We start from the raw sequence: 15,202 nt of genomic DNA, 5'->3' as shown, positions 1-15,202 counted from the left end.
GAATCAGAGGATGATGAAGTTAGGATGTGGCATTGAGGAGTCGCCCTCAAATCAAGAAAACTTTTGTTCCTGTGGCCCAGCATGGTAGGGGCTCTCTGACTTATCCTATAACCTTCTGTTTTCTAATATAAAGAAGAAGAAACTAACTTGGTCTTTTTTTTTTCTCACCCTTTCATGTAAACTTTTCCATATGTTTTTAATTAAAATTATCTTACTTACAGTTTTGTTTTAAAAATGATTCCATGGGGCTGGAGATGTGGCTCAGCGGTAGCGCGCTCTCCTGGCATGCGTGCGGCCTGGGTTCGATCCTCAGCACCACATACCAACAAAGATGTTGTGTCCGCCAAGAACTAAAAAATAAATATTAAAATTTCTCTCGCTCTGTCTCTCCTCTCTCACTCTCTCTTTAAAAAATAAAAAAAAAATTAAAAAAAAATGATTCCTGCTAGCTGGGAATGATGGTGCATATCTATAATCTCAATGGCTTAGGAGGCTGAGACAGGAGGATCACAAGTTCCAAGCCAGCCTCAGCAACTTAGTGAGGCCCTAAGCAACTTAGATACCATCTCAAAATAAAAAATAAAAAGGTCTAGGGATGTGGTTCAAAAAATTTCTGCTAATTGGAGGAGGTGGGCTGAGAGTATTTCATGCACTGTCCGGAAAACTGTAAAGAAGAATGCATCTCCATAAATTCTCATTAGAGATAGCTGTTGTTAATATTTTGACAAGTATCCCTCCAAATACCTTTTTTTTTTAAAGAGAGAGAGAGAGAGAAGAGAGAGAGAGAATTTTTTTTTAATATTTATTTTTTAGTTTTCAGCAGACACAACATCTTTGTTTGTATGTGGTGCTGAGGATCAAACACGGGCCGCACGCATGCCAGGCGAGCGCACTACTGCTTGAGCCACATCCCCAGCCCTCCAAATACCTTTTTAATCATAGAGATTCACATGATTTTACATGCTATCCTAGAACCTGATTTTTGCTCCATGTTATGTGTCTTTCCATGTTAGTAAACACCTGGAACATTTTCAGTAGCACCTTGTATACTGGTTTATGACATAACGTTTGACAAATCTTACATTCTTCCCCTATAATATATGGATCTAGTAAAATCTCATGGGTTGTTAGGTGGATAAGTGATAGTGTGTCAGGTCACTGGTACAGAAGATGATACAGAAAGATGCTCAGTAACTGTTAGCTGCTAAACATCATACATGACATCTTTTTAAAGGTGTGTTATTATCCCCTTAGGATAAATTCCCAAGGGTGGGATTACTGAGTCACATGGCATGAACATCTTGGTCCTAGTTTGTGACACCAAATAGCTTTCCAGAAAACCTTTGTCAGTTTAGCTACTCCTACCCACCATGCCAGAAGGTGCTCTGGTCTCACATCCTCACCAGACACATTTTATCAATTTTTAAAATCTTTGTCAGTCTGAAAGGTGAAAATGTCATCACATTATATTTTTTTGATTACGAATGAGTTCCTGTGGCTTTTCATATTTTATTGTCCATTTCTGTATCCTTTTATAAGTTGCTTGCTTATGCCTTTGCCTATTTTCAAAGACCTGTCTCTTTTTAATTATTGATTTGAAAACTCTTTAAGTATTAACCCTTTGCTGTGTGGCAAATAATTTTTTAAGTTTTTCCCCCTCTCTGGTATGTTGCTGTTTAATTTTTTATAATAATCAAAGAAAATCCTTATATTCTTATATTATGGGTTCTGGTTTCTTAAAATCATTTTTGTAAAGGTCTTCTTATTCTAAGATTATTAAAATATTCACTTACAGAACTAGTATTTTTATAATGTAACATAACATTTAAATCTTTGCTCTATCTGGAATGTATTTGAGAGTGGGGTTAAGAAAGAAGTTAGGAATTTGGCTTTTTTCCTCTGCAAATAACCAGTTTTTCCAACACTCCGTCACCACTATCTGTAAGTGCTAGCCTTGTCGTATGCTAAAAGAAATCTTGCTCTTTCCTGGACTCTGATTTGTTCCATTGATCTGTCTTGTCTATTTCCATGCCAGTAACTGTGTCAGAAGATTAATAAATCTTTCTAGAAGCTGCAATAGTTTCATGCTCATGTGCTCCAGAAAGAATCAAGCTGATATTTTACCTAGATGGTCTTAAACTTTTTGGTTTCTGAGCTTCCTACTCTAAATTATGGTTAAGTAATCTGAATTACCATATTTGCTCTTTGGCCTCTCTGGATACTGGTTTTTGGACTGTTAACCCAAGAAACAGAACATTTACCTAGTTTCCTTTAATTTTGACTTGGCTTTAGATAATACATGTGGCTGACTGACCAGAGAGATATGTTCTCAACTCTTCTTACACTCCCCATTTCAGTTATCTTTTTTTTTCCTCTAATTTTTTTTCGGGGGGTGGGAGTAGAAGGACACAATGCCTTTACTTTATTTATTTGTTTTTAAGTGGTGCTGAGGAGGATCAAACCCAGGGCCCCTGTGTGCCAGGTGAGCACTCTACCACTGAGTCACAACCCCAGCCCCTCAGTTGTCTTTTTAACATATTTTTAATAACAGTGTTTGAGATACAGACATTCACTCTACTTCTGCTTGCTGAACTCCCCTACTCCTATACGGTTTTATCTGGAACAGTATTTTAATACTGTGAAAAGTCATTGGTAATATTGTGTAAGAGGTTTTGAGTTTTCCCCTCCTGGAGAGATTATTCTGCATTTGAATTTTTTCTAACCACAAAGTCTATACTCTGCTCATATTTCTTTTGTTCTTCTTACTTTGCCTTGATTAGAACAATTGAACCAGCAGGTTGATTGTGTTCAGCTTAGTGTACTGTTGTAAACTGGCCCTGTCTTGAGTAAGTGATCCTGTGGCCTCATCTCAGCTTTCTTTGGGTCTTTGAAGCAGAAATAGTGCCAAACATGTTTCCTTTTTTTCTATTTTTATTTTCCTTCTATTTCAACCTCAACTTTGTTTATCCTGCTCTTGAAATTTCTATTTATTTTAACAATGCTCAATAGAATCTACTATATACTTAACACTTTGATAATTGGCAATATTAATAAAATTTTATTTGTGTTACCCTTTGAAATTTTCTAAAATACTTGCATATATGTTCCTGTTCTACCTGAACAACTACCTTCTGCCACCATCTGCTCCCACCTCTGTAAGCTCTGCTTGAGTCTCACTATACAGACCTTATTTCTTCATACTCAAATATTTGAATTTCTCTTCTGTGTAGTCTATTCCTGGCCAAGGCCTCTAGACACCTTTGTGTTTAAGGAATCTTTGCCAGTTTTTAACTATATAGAGTTGATGGTAACTACGGTGGGAAGGAGAGGAGTTAAGTCATCACTGTACGGGTGAACACCCAAGAACACATACTAGCATTTAACAGTGTTTTGACTGGCTCCAAGGGCAAAGAAATAAACCCTATTCAGCCATTGTTTCTGACACCATGGTAACTATGGTAAAAGGAAGATTATATACAGATCAATAATGTTGATAGCAGGGATTTGTGAGTACTGTAGACTTTTATGGAGATGTTTGTGAAGCACTTAAAAATGTTTAAGACCTTGTGCTAGACCTGATGACTATACCACGTTATGTGTCTGCCATTAAAAATTCATAGCATAGGGCTGAGAAGGTAGCTCAGTGGTGAACACTTGCCTAGCATGTGCAAGGGCCTGGATTCAATCCCAGCTCTGGGGGGGAAAATGCTGGAGAGTAATAACCTAGGAAGAGGGGATCACTTTGAGCTGTCATAGTTAGGGACTAGAAAGTTTGTTTTTACAGAAAGATTGGACTTGAGCTGTCCTTCAGATCTTTTGCACTGGTGTAGGCCCTCCATTGTGGCTTCAAAAAGAAACCTCCAACATGCAATTCTGAGGAATAATGGACAAATTCAAAAGAACAGAACTTTTTTTTTAATATTTATTTTTTAGTTATAGTTGGACACAATACCTTTATTTTATTTGTTTTTATGTGTTGCTGAGGATCGAACCCAGGGCCTTGCACATTCTAGGCCAGTGTTCTACCACTGAGCCACAATCCCAGCCCCAGAACTTTTCTTTTTTGAAACCTGCATTTTCTAAAGATTTCACTGGAGGATTGCTCTATCAATCTTCCTGTCTTTATCTCTTGAGTAGCTGGGAAGATAGGTGCTTAACACCAGGCTTGGCTCTGCATTCTCTGCTGACTTGCATTGTTTCTGAGGAAAAGTCCACTGCCCCTTAGCTCCCCTGTATGTGAACATCTTCCAGAGGTTTGGGGTTTTTTTTCTCTATGGCTAGTTTCACACATTTTAAAATATGATGAGCCTTGTTTATCATGTTGCTGGAGCTTGGGGTTTGTGAGCTTCTTGGATCTCTGGCTTTATATTTTTCATCAAATTTGGGAAAATTTTGGCTACTATTTCTTCATTTTTTTGGTCTCTGATTCCCTAGTCTCTTACAATTGTGTGTGCATGTGTGCATTAGTTTGAAGTTTTTATACAGCTCAATGATACTCTGTTATTTTTTCAGTTTCACTTTGAATAGTTTTCATTGGTATTCTTCAAATTACCAATCCATCCTTCAGTGTCTGATCTCCTGCTGATCCTATTCCGTTGTATGTTTCATTTCAGACATTGTAATTCTCATTTCTGAAAGTCCAATGTGGGTCCACTTTCATGCCTTTATTTAATAAGCTCAATCTATTCTTTAAATTTTTGACATATGGAGCACAGTTATAATTGTTTTGAAGTTCTTGTCTACTAGTTCTATTATTTGTGTTATTTCTGATAGATTTTTCTCTGTATTGTGAGTCCTGTTTTATTGTTTCTTGCATACTGAGTGATTTTTTTAATATTTATTTTTTAGTTGGACAAAGTACCTTCATTTTATTTATATGTGGTGCTGAGGATCAAACCCAGGGCCCCGCACGTGCTAGGCAAGCGCTCTACTGCTAAGCCACAACCCCAGCCCTGATTTTTTTTTATTTGATGTTGGACATTGTGAATTTTATCTTGTTGAGTGCTAGATATTTTAGTATTCTTATAAATATTTTTGAACTTTGTTCTGAACACAGTTATGTTACTTGGAAGCAGTTTCTTTTTGGTTTTGCTTTTAAACTTTTTAAAGCAGGACAAGAACAGCATTTAATCTAGAATTAATTTTTCTTTACTTCTAGGGCAAACATTTCTGAGTACTCTACTCAATTCCCTTGAAATATGAGGTTTTTCTGACTGTGCTTGTTGGGAACAGGAATCATTGTGGTCCTTTGTTAGGTCCAGATACTTTTCTCTCTAATCCCGTCAAGGTGCTTCTTTCCCAGGCCTCGGGTAGTTTCCTCACATGTATGTGCTTACAGTACTCAGCAGGATCCTTTTTTAGATGATTGGGGAGTCCCCCTGTCTCAGTTTTCTGTCGCTAAAAGTGAATACCATGTGCTGGGTAATTATAAAGACTAGAGATAGAGGTTTATTTAGCTCACAGTTGTCAGCTGGGAAGCCCAAGAGCATGGCACTGGCATCTGGTGAGGGCCTTCTTGCTGCATCAAGGTGGCAGAGGGCATCACATGGTGAGACAGAGCAAGTGTGTGAGCCGGGGTCCCTCCTCTTCTTCTTCTAAAACTACTAATGCCATCATGGGGTTCCATCTTCAGGGTCTAATCTAGGTTTCGTACCTACCAAAGGCCCTGTCTCCAAATGTCATATGAATTGGGAGATTAAGTTTCCAACACGTATATTCTTGGAGAACACATTCCACCCATAGCACCCCTTCTGTGATCGTGCAGGGTTCTCTTTCTGTGCAGTTCTCTTCTCTAGTCTTCTATTCTGTGAACTCTGACCTCTTTGGCTTCCCTACGCTAGTTTTATTTCACCAATATAGGGAGACTTCTGCGCTCTGCCTAGATGTCTCTTCCCTGCACTGTGGCCTAGAAATTCTCAGCAGATAGTAAGCTGGGGCAGTTCTAGGGTCCTCTTATATTGTCTCCTATCTTCCAGGGATCATTGTCTTCATTGCTTGTTGTTCAGTGTCTTGAGAACTTGTTTCATGTCATTTTGTTTTTTTTTTTCTTTTTCTTTTATGTGTGTAGAGGGGGTTGCTGGGGATTGAACCCAGGGACACTCTTACATGGAGATTTATCTCCAACCCTTTTTATCATTTTTAAAATTTTGCAACAGGTATAAGTTGCTAAGATTGGCCTTGAACTCACAGTCTTCCTACCTCAGCCTCCCACATAGCTGGGATTAAAGATATGCACCACTGCACCTGGCTTCTGTTCTCTGTGTTCTCCTTGTTTCATGTAGGAGGGTAAATTTGATCCCTGCTGCTCCATCTTGGCCAGAAGCAAAATTTCTCCCAGAACAGAGCATTTAAATTTCATACTCATTTCTGTTATGAGGAAATTAAGTGGGTCTGGTTATAGTTTTTCACTTCATCTTCCTTTTCAGGACTTCCCAAATAGTTCTTTTAAAAAATGGATTCAATATTTGTTGAGTGCCTGTGGTACATGATGCTGTATGTTATTGAGAAAATGTATAGGCTCAATCCCTGAACCAGATGAGCTTCAGGTCTAGTGAGGGTCAGATAGGGTTCTTGTTGCTATAATTAAAATAAAGTTTGTGAAAGATATAAAATGATGCTGGAATGCAGAGAGACAAATGCACATTGTGTTAAAGATGATAAACAACTCGGGATCAGAACGGATGGACTTTTGCTGACACTTGTGAATTCTGTCTCCTAACCATGAGAATGTTGCCCACCCTTTCCTGGATACCTGTTCCTTCTCCTATCCAATAGGGAGGGTTGACTCTGTACTCTTGATCCCCCAACTCTTGTGGATATGTCTTCTTCCCACATAACCTTTTTTCCATTTGAACTTTGGTCATACTGTTCTGATTTCATTTTCTCTTTTACTTTCAGAAGTATAAGTGTGTTAAAGATTGAAATATAACAAGCCAGTTACATTTACTCTAGGTAGATAAATCTTTTAAAAATGAGTTTGTACATTTTCAAAAGCAAATGTTAATTGGTTAATGGGAAGGAATGGTACAGAAGGTCAAGGGTAGCAGAAAACCACAATTGCAGTTAATAAGTCTGTTCTACATATCTAGAGGGACTCTTTGGGTGATGAATGAGATCAATTATCTCAGTTGTTAAGGTGAGGCAGATGATTGCTAGTGACATCCAGTAATGCTTGTTGTGTGACTGATCAGTTGGAAAATTTGGGTAATGCAAGTGTGCACTGACGAGGTCAAGTCTGAGGAACATTACCTGAAAAGTAAGAGGTGCAGGCCTTCATTGACTCAAGACAGATTATATTGTAGACTGGTCAAGACAACCAAGAGCTCAAGAACCATGGATGATGGAATTTTTTATTCATCCTAGCTAGTTTTACGACCAGAACCTTCTGTGGAAAAATAATCCATGTTTACATAACTGCTAGAACATGTGGTCTGTCTGGAGCTTGTGGTAGCTCTGGATATTTTCTGCTTTTCCCCGAGAAACTCATTGATGTAATTTCAGACACTGTCTCCTTGCTCAAGAGAACATGCGGTCTTGCTTTGTGTAAAATATCTTACAAAACACACTGCTGTGTCAGTGTGTAAGCTTTGGTTCCAAGAGTCTCTAGCAACCCTACTTCTTAGATGCTTGGCGAGCCTACATGTATGAATAGCCCTTCTGTCCTACAGAGACTATGAGAAGCTCTGCCTGAGCATTTGAGAGTTAACCAGTATTTATTCAGCAAACCCCATGAGAGGCACTCGTAGTGCTACTTGCAAAAATTGTGTAAGAGGGTCTTTTGACCTCAGAGGCACTTCCTACTTGGAGGGGAATATCTTAGGTGAACTGAGGAGGACCACAAGAGAAAATCAGAAGATAAGCAAAACAGTTCATGTTTTGAGTTCTGTCTTTTCACACTTCTTTGTTGGGATTGGTGGTTTGGGTGATCAGGTAGCTAGTATCCCACCATTTATAGACATGTTCTATTTTGAGATTGAGTTTGTGGTTTGGGAAGGATATAGTATAATCATTTTCAACAAAAGCTTATTGAGTGTGCAGAGTATCCCTATGACAGGCATAGAGAGTACCAAGAAATTATAAAGTTACATGCTGTGCTTGTAATGAGCTTCTCATTTTGGGGAAGGCAGGACATATTTAAGATTTAAGATCCTGAGACATAAGTCTTAATAAAAAAGCATAATCGCCAACATTTAATAGAAATGTATACTAAATTATTAATAGGAACAGGGCTTGGGAAGGGGCCTTCACTTTTTGATATATACACTATACTATATATAGTATATAATTTCTGTATGGTGGACATTTTTATCAAGTGAAGCTACTATCTCATTGGAATTTTATTTTTTTAGAAGTTAAAGGATATAGACTAGAAGACCATACATACTATGTTAACCTGAAATATCTCTGTGTGGTAGGATTATGAACAATGCTTCATTTGTTATACCTCCTTATAATTGTCTGTTTTCTATAAATTATATATATAATTTTATACATTGGGGGAAAACTCAAAAGCACCTCAATGATGGTTACAAGTATTTTAATGAATGCACCATATTTTGGACAATACACTATCTCTTTTTTGCCTCCTGTCTCCTACCACAGCTCTAGTAAGGTTTATTATTATATTATTTTATTAATATTACTATTGACTAAAAACAAGACAAGGCCATTTGCTTTTACCTCTTGTTATTTTGGTGTTAGACTGGAAGCAAAAGGAATGCAGCCACTAACTATTCCGTTATACTGTGAGGATGGCCTAGAAAAATTTAAATTATGTTGATTGGGTTATAATTATGTCTGTCAATGTGGGCTCTATCTCTTGTTTTAAAGCATCCTAAGAATACTTTACCATATCTTTATATTTAGTTCTGGTGGAAAAAGCAATTAGATTATCCCATCTCCCCATCTGGTGCAGTGAAGAAAACTCATCTGCTTGGCTTACTTTGTGTGAGAGAGAATTTAAATTTCCAAGCTATTTGTGATTCAGGTTAAATAATTAAATCCCATCTCTCCCAAATTTTGTTCTGGAAATCCATGCCTCCTTATAATTATGAACTTAATTACTCTGAACAGTGGTAAAGTTCTGAATTATTTAAGGAAGTCAAAAATTGAAGGGGAGAGGATGACATTTCTAAAGGAATTTCATTTCTTTTTCCCCTTATAGCATGTGTTTGATGATCTCAGGGGCTCAGTATCCTTGTCCTGGGTTGGAGATAGCAGTGGGGTAAGTAACATTTTGATTCTATTTCAGTCTGGCAAAAAGATATAGACTTGTGGGGCTTAAGTGCTAAGGATCATTACTTTCTGAAAGTGCAGAGCACAGGCTCCGAGCGGATGTTCACAGGACAGACTTTCAGAAAGCTGTAGTTGTTTTGGTTTTGCTTTAGAACTGGAACCATCTTAAGACTACCTTCTTCCATAGTAGGAAGGTAGATTTTGGTGGCTCCTTACCATCAAGATGCAAGAAGAAGAAAGGGGAAAGACAATGCTGTGTGCTAAGAGAGGAAGCCCCTGTGTAGAAAGAGAAAAGGGAACATTACATACGGTGGCATTTCCCCTCCAAACTGCATTTTTCCTGTGTCCTTTCCCATAGTTATATTGAAGGACTGTGGCACCTGTGGGCCATGTTTTTTTAACTCCATCCATTCTCCCTGTGCCAACAAAGGAGGCACTGTTAGGACTGGAGGGATGGAGCACAGTCAGTCAAGACTTTCTCCCTCCTAGTGTGCAGCTGGTCTCCCAGGAGGAAGGTACGCTGAAGGTCCATGTCACATGCCTCCTGTTGTTCCAGTAATGCATGTATCATAACTTGGAGGCACATGATAGCTATATCAGAAGCCTAAAGAAATAAAATTTTGGTTTTGGAAAGCAAGTTGAAGCTTAATTATTTTTTAAGCTTCCAGTAGAATTTCCTTAAACTTGTCTCAGTTTCTTCTAAAAATTGTTAGACCCTAATTTCCATGATTTATCCATTTAACTAAGATTTGTGGTATCTCCAAGTTTTCTTCTTATATCACTTTTTGAGACGCCTTAGACTCCTGTACTAATCTGTCCAGAATCTCTTTTTTATGCATTTTTTGTAGAAAAATAGTTTTGTATAAAAAGAATTTGTGGAGAACTAATAGGAAGAACAGAAGAGACTTATATATACATAGTGCCGTTGCCTGACAGCACCCATGGTATTCTTGCCTCCGTAGATGTTTAAAAAAAAAAAAAAAGATGGTTCTTGCCTGAGGATGTTTTATGATAATTTGAATACAAAGTAGTTAAATCCTTCCTTTGTGGTAATGTGTATTTAAGTAGCTCTGCCTTACTGCTTCAAGGGTAGGCCAGGAGGATCATCCCAAAGAAATGAGTGTAGGACTTCTCCAGGCTTTGTAAGTCCTAGCAACTTGGTACTTCTTGGTTCTTGGACATGTTGGAATATAGGCTGCTACACAATAGGACTTTCAGCAGCCTATCAGGTGTGGTTTAATCCTGTCACATATCAGCATATAATTGGGGTATCTTTCTCATTGATGAAATGCTTTTGTTTCTCTCCAGGTTATTCTAGTCTTGACTACCTTCCATGTACCACTGGTAATTATTACTTCTGAACAGTCCAAGCTATATCGAAGGTGAGATGACCAACATACATTAGGGGCATTTGACTAAGTAATACATTGGGAGTGCAAGTTCCCCATTCTGGACACTGTGGAATCTAATGTTGATTTAGGTCTTCTTGCCATCTTGATATTTCACCCGACTCTTCACACTCAGCACACTTTTTATTGTCAACTAAGCAACCTAAGGAAATATGAAAAGGATGCCAAGGAGATTAGGTCACCTGAGGGGCAGAACAACAAAGGAAGATGAAGGGCCTATAGGAATGTGTGTGAATGTTAATTTACTTATTTGCAGGAGGTAGTATGGATTTTTATACATCTACTTATTATGAACAATGATTTTTATATTCCTGAAATGAAAATTTTCATTGCAACTTCTAAACAATATGGAATATTTTAAGGCCTAGACAGATTGTTCCTATAGTAGATGGAGATTGTCAGGTGGCTGTTTCTATATAAGAAGGAGGTTCTCAGGTCAAACTTACCAAAGTGCTTTAGAGTTCACACCAGTAATGACAGTGGGAACGCGTGTTCTGTTAACGTTCACATCTTAGAATTGTCTCCTCCAAGGTACAGAATGGTTAAATAATAGGTTCTTTCCTCAACAGTAAGACTAAATACCAGAGTTAACTCCCCAAATCATCAATTATCTTCTCAATCATTTATGTCAATTTCATTCCCTTCCAACCCCTTCCCCTAGGGACCTAAAGAAATCGTGACATCCTAGCAGATGATGCTGAAACTACCCCAGGGTCAGAGTGTCTTCCAGGAATCATGTTTATTTCTAAGGGTTCTTTATTTGACTATTGGTCTTCTCGTGGGAGGGAACCCATGGTGAAGCTCTGAAGTAAACCAACCTCCTCTCCCCAATAAGTGTGATCCTTGCCTGCTGTTCCTGGGACTGGAGCCAGAGCTCTCTTCCCTTCAACATAGTAATATTGGCTTAAAATAGGCAGACAGACCTTTCGACCAAGAAGGAGCTGCCATCTTGAATTACTCTCAGCTCTGTGAAGGCAAGGTTCTGGACCCACTTCCAGGTGCTCCAGCATCTACCAAATGACTGACATGTCAGCTGGCAATAAGTGTTAATGAATGAAAGCCTTGGATTCTCTATAATCTTTAGACTAATAGTATATTTTTATTCGTTTGATATAGAATTGACAACATATTATGGAATCCTAGTTCTAGAAAAGTCTATAATAGGCGACTTTGTTTATTCATTTAGAACAGTAGTTCTATCATTTCAGATAGATGAAAAGTCTCCTGTTTAGGAAGGGAGAAAATGCATTTTAAAATGTGTAACTTTAGTAACTCTTTCTAGTATTTAAGAATCCTTGCTGTTATGAAATTTCTCATGTTATGGCTTTCCTTGCCAACTTAACTTTCATTATAAAAGCAATATAATCATAATATAGTATTTGGAAATTCGAACATCAAGAAAGAAATGCACTCAATAGCTGAGTATAATCTTAGTTTATTTACAGCTTATTATCTTGATTTTCTCCTTTAATGTTGCATCATTTGGCTATCTAGTCTTGGGAAGCAACCTGGAAGTTGCCAAGTTTCGTTGGCAAGCAGGCCTGGGATTGAATCCCAGCATTGTCATTTACAAGCAGAATGAACTTGGGCAAGTCATTTTAACCTCCTCAGTCTTTTCTGTCCTCTGTAAAAGGAGGACAGTAATAATACTCACCTCAGTGTTGTGAGGAGTGCTCTGCTGTGCCTGGCATGGAATAAGAACTTGGTGCTATTTGCTGCTGCATGGCCAACGGCCACAGATGGCATGTAGCCAAAGTGCACTGGCACTGCCGTACCAATTGTTAAAACAAACTGAAAGCCTTCCATGCCAGTTAGTAAAAAGTGATTGCCTGCCCCCAAATACCTCCACAGCGTCTACATATGCACACCTCTGCCCCTAGCCCCTGCCACTGTGCAGGTGTTACTAATACCTGGCCTTATGAGCTGCACCCATTCCATTATTCAATGCCCATACAGTTCCCTCTGCTAGTTAGCCCTCAGTTTTTTAGATGCACATAAAAATCATTATTCCATTGGACAGTTATAGCTAGTTCTTTCACTGAAACTAATGTTACTGTGATTAATATTATACATATTTGTGATACTCATTGCTAGTTCAATTTTTTAGTAGCAAATGAAAGCCTCCTCTCTGATTGATGGTTACGTAATTTGATTTGATTTTTTTTAAACTCCTCCCTCTCCAGTTGAATTATCTTCCATACCTAATGCTTTAGCCAGTTTTTTGCTCTCCTTCTCAATTCTTTTTCTCTACGTTGTTCTTTGATCATTTGGCTGGAATTGAACCTAATAGTTTTCCTAAGGTAGACCCATGGGAGTGAAAGCGTTTTCATGAGTTTTCCCCCCCATCCTTTTGCTTTTCAATATTGTGCCCACCTTAAGACAACCAAAACCAAAATAAGAACCAGTCTTACTGTGTTACTGCTTAAATACCCACCCCCATCTGACTCAGCTGTTTTTCATCATCACATCTGTTCTTATGAGAACCCCTTTGCTAACATATAATTTACTAGAGAACAGCTCTGTTTGTTTCTGACTCAGTATGATGTTACCAGGGTTGTTTTTCTTCATGTTGCACAGCAGTACCCTGTTGTTTTAACCAGTCACTTTGAATGTTAATTCTCTCTACCTTACTTACCAGTAAGTGAAAGCTGATTCCTACCTGCTTCCAGAGTTTAGGTGGAAACTGTAAATATGCCTTGTTGCCTCTCCAACTGGGCTGGCCTCGCTGGAAGTGAGTCACATTGTTGAACACACTAGCCAAGGAGCCAGGTATGATGGCACATGCCTGTAATCCCAGCAGTTGAGGAGGCTGAGGCAGAAAGATCACAAGTTCAAAGTCAGCCTCAGCAATTTAGCAAGGCCCTGTCTCAGAAGGCCTGGGGATGTGGCTCAGTGGTTAAGCACCCCTGTGTTCAATCCCTGGTACCAGGGGGGGAAAAAAAAGAAACGGAAAAAAGGAGGGTTCAGTTTAATCAAAATGAGTTATGAGTTCTGAGTATGCTATTGTTGCCAAATTACAAAAAGTAAAAAATAAAGGCCACCAGATCCACTCCGAAGACTCTTCTGTGTTTCATGGCATTCTTAACTGCTTTATTTATTAGGTTACCTTTGTCTACTAAATCTTATATGGTCAAAGGTTTATTAGGAATACAAACAAAAGACAGCTAGTCACATGCCACCTGCTGCACGTAGTAAGGCAGAAGGTCTTGCAAGAACAGAAGAAAGTTTTCTCTTACCTGTGCAATTAGAGGGACTATACTTCAGGTTTTGAAAAAGAATTGTTGAAGGATTTGGGAGCTAATAAAGTCCCAGGAGCATTAATGGTTAGGTAAAATTGAGAGAATATATTAATACCTTCAGTTGAAATCATGTTTAAGTTGTATAAATTTTTGATTCTCTGTTAATGAATATTAGTTTGTATAATAGCTTGTTAAGTACCTTTGTCTCTCTCACTTGCAAAATATGAAGTTAAAAAATAAACTAGTTATAATTCAGATGATACTTTTTTTTTTTTCAACCAGAAGATATCCTGCGTCTTTTTGCTTTGTGGCCTTGAGTCTAACTCCTCAGTGTATGAGCTCTGCTTAGCCATGCAAACATATGCATTGTTCTGCATCAAAATTCTGTACCTAATTAGCACAAAACTACTGGATTACTTTATTTTTGGTTTTTATTTTCTCTTGAAAGTTACTTAAATTTTGGAAATTAATCTGGAAATCCCTAAGAGATTTCATATCAAAGTTTATTCTATGGTCAATGTGAGTTTTTCAGGATGTTGTTTCAGATTTAAAAGAAAAGAAAAAAAGATAACATAGGTATACGACAGGCAGAGAGTTGCTAATGCAGTTAGCCATCTTCTTTAAGCCATCTTGTGTGAAGACTTTTTTTTTTTTTTTTTTTTTTGAGATGCTGGGGATTGAACCTGGGGCCTCACACATGCTAAACAAACAGGCAAGTGCTCTGTTACTGAGCTACATCCCCAGCCCAACATGCAACCTTTTTAATGATATTCTCAGTTCAGTTTCACTACAGTAGATTATTAACAATGACTGTATATATTAGTTACAGGTAAAGATAAATTCCATTTTCAAGATGTATTTTACTGCTTGTTTAAAAAGAAAAACTTTACTTAAATGCATGATTATGGCAGTTCACCTTTAATACAATTTGTTTTATACTGTTAGAGTTATCTTGTTAGTCAAAGCAAAATAAGAAACCCAGATACTCATATTCCTTCTGATTAAAAGTTTTTATTTGTAATGTACAGCTTATTTTTTTCCACTTATATTTTCAGAATTTCTACAGAAAATATGAATTTTTCCAGGAATGATAAAACACAATAAAATATTTAAAATACAAGGTAGCATCAGACAGAAACAAAGTGACTGAAAGTAGTGGGCTTTATAAGGTTAGTGTGGGTTTAAATTTTGCCATTGTAACCTGGCAGCTACTTCAGGTCTAGGATTCCTTTGGCACATTTTAATAAGCCACATTCTCCCTGTTGATTTTTTTTTTTTTTAGAGAGAGAGAGAGAGAGAGAGAGAATTTTTAATATTTAT

At 37.8% G+C, this 15,202-nt stretch overlaps 1 protein-coding gene across 2 annotated transcripts in view; it reads left to right on the top strand.

The window, feature by feature from the left end:
• The window catches only part of Sort1 (sortilin 1), a 69,046-nt gene that overhangs the window by 15,396 nt on the left and 38,448 nt on the right, over window positions 1–15,202 (top strand). For both annotated transcript variants that reach the window (XM_026402760.2, XM_026402759.2), the window contains exons 2-3: window positions 9,164–9,223; window positions 10,543–10,616. In XM_026402760.2, the coding sequence (XP_026258545.1) occupies window positions 9,164–9,223; window positions 10,543–10,616 (134 nt within the window). The remainder of the gene's footprint in view (window positions 1–9,163; window positions 9,224–10,542; window positions 10,617–15,202) is intronic.

This window comes from Urocitellus parryii, chromosome 11, assembly GCF_045843805.1.
Source record: "Urocitellus parryii isolate mUroPar1 chromosome 11, mUroPar1.hap1, whole genome shotgun sequence".
In the NCBI taxonomy this organism is placed as follows: Eukaryota; Metazoa; Chordata; class Mammalia; order Rodentia; family Sciuridae; genus Urocitellus; species Urocitellus parryii.
Note: the sequence above shows the minus strand (reverse complement) of the source record. Positions and strands in the feature narration are given on the sequence as shown.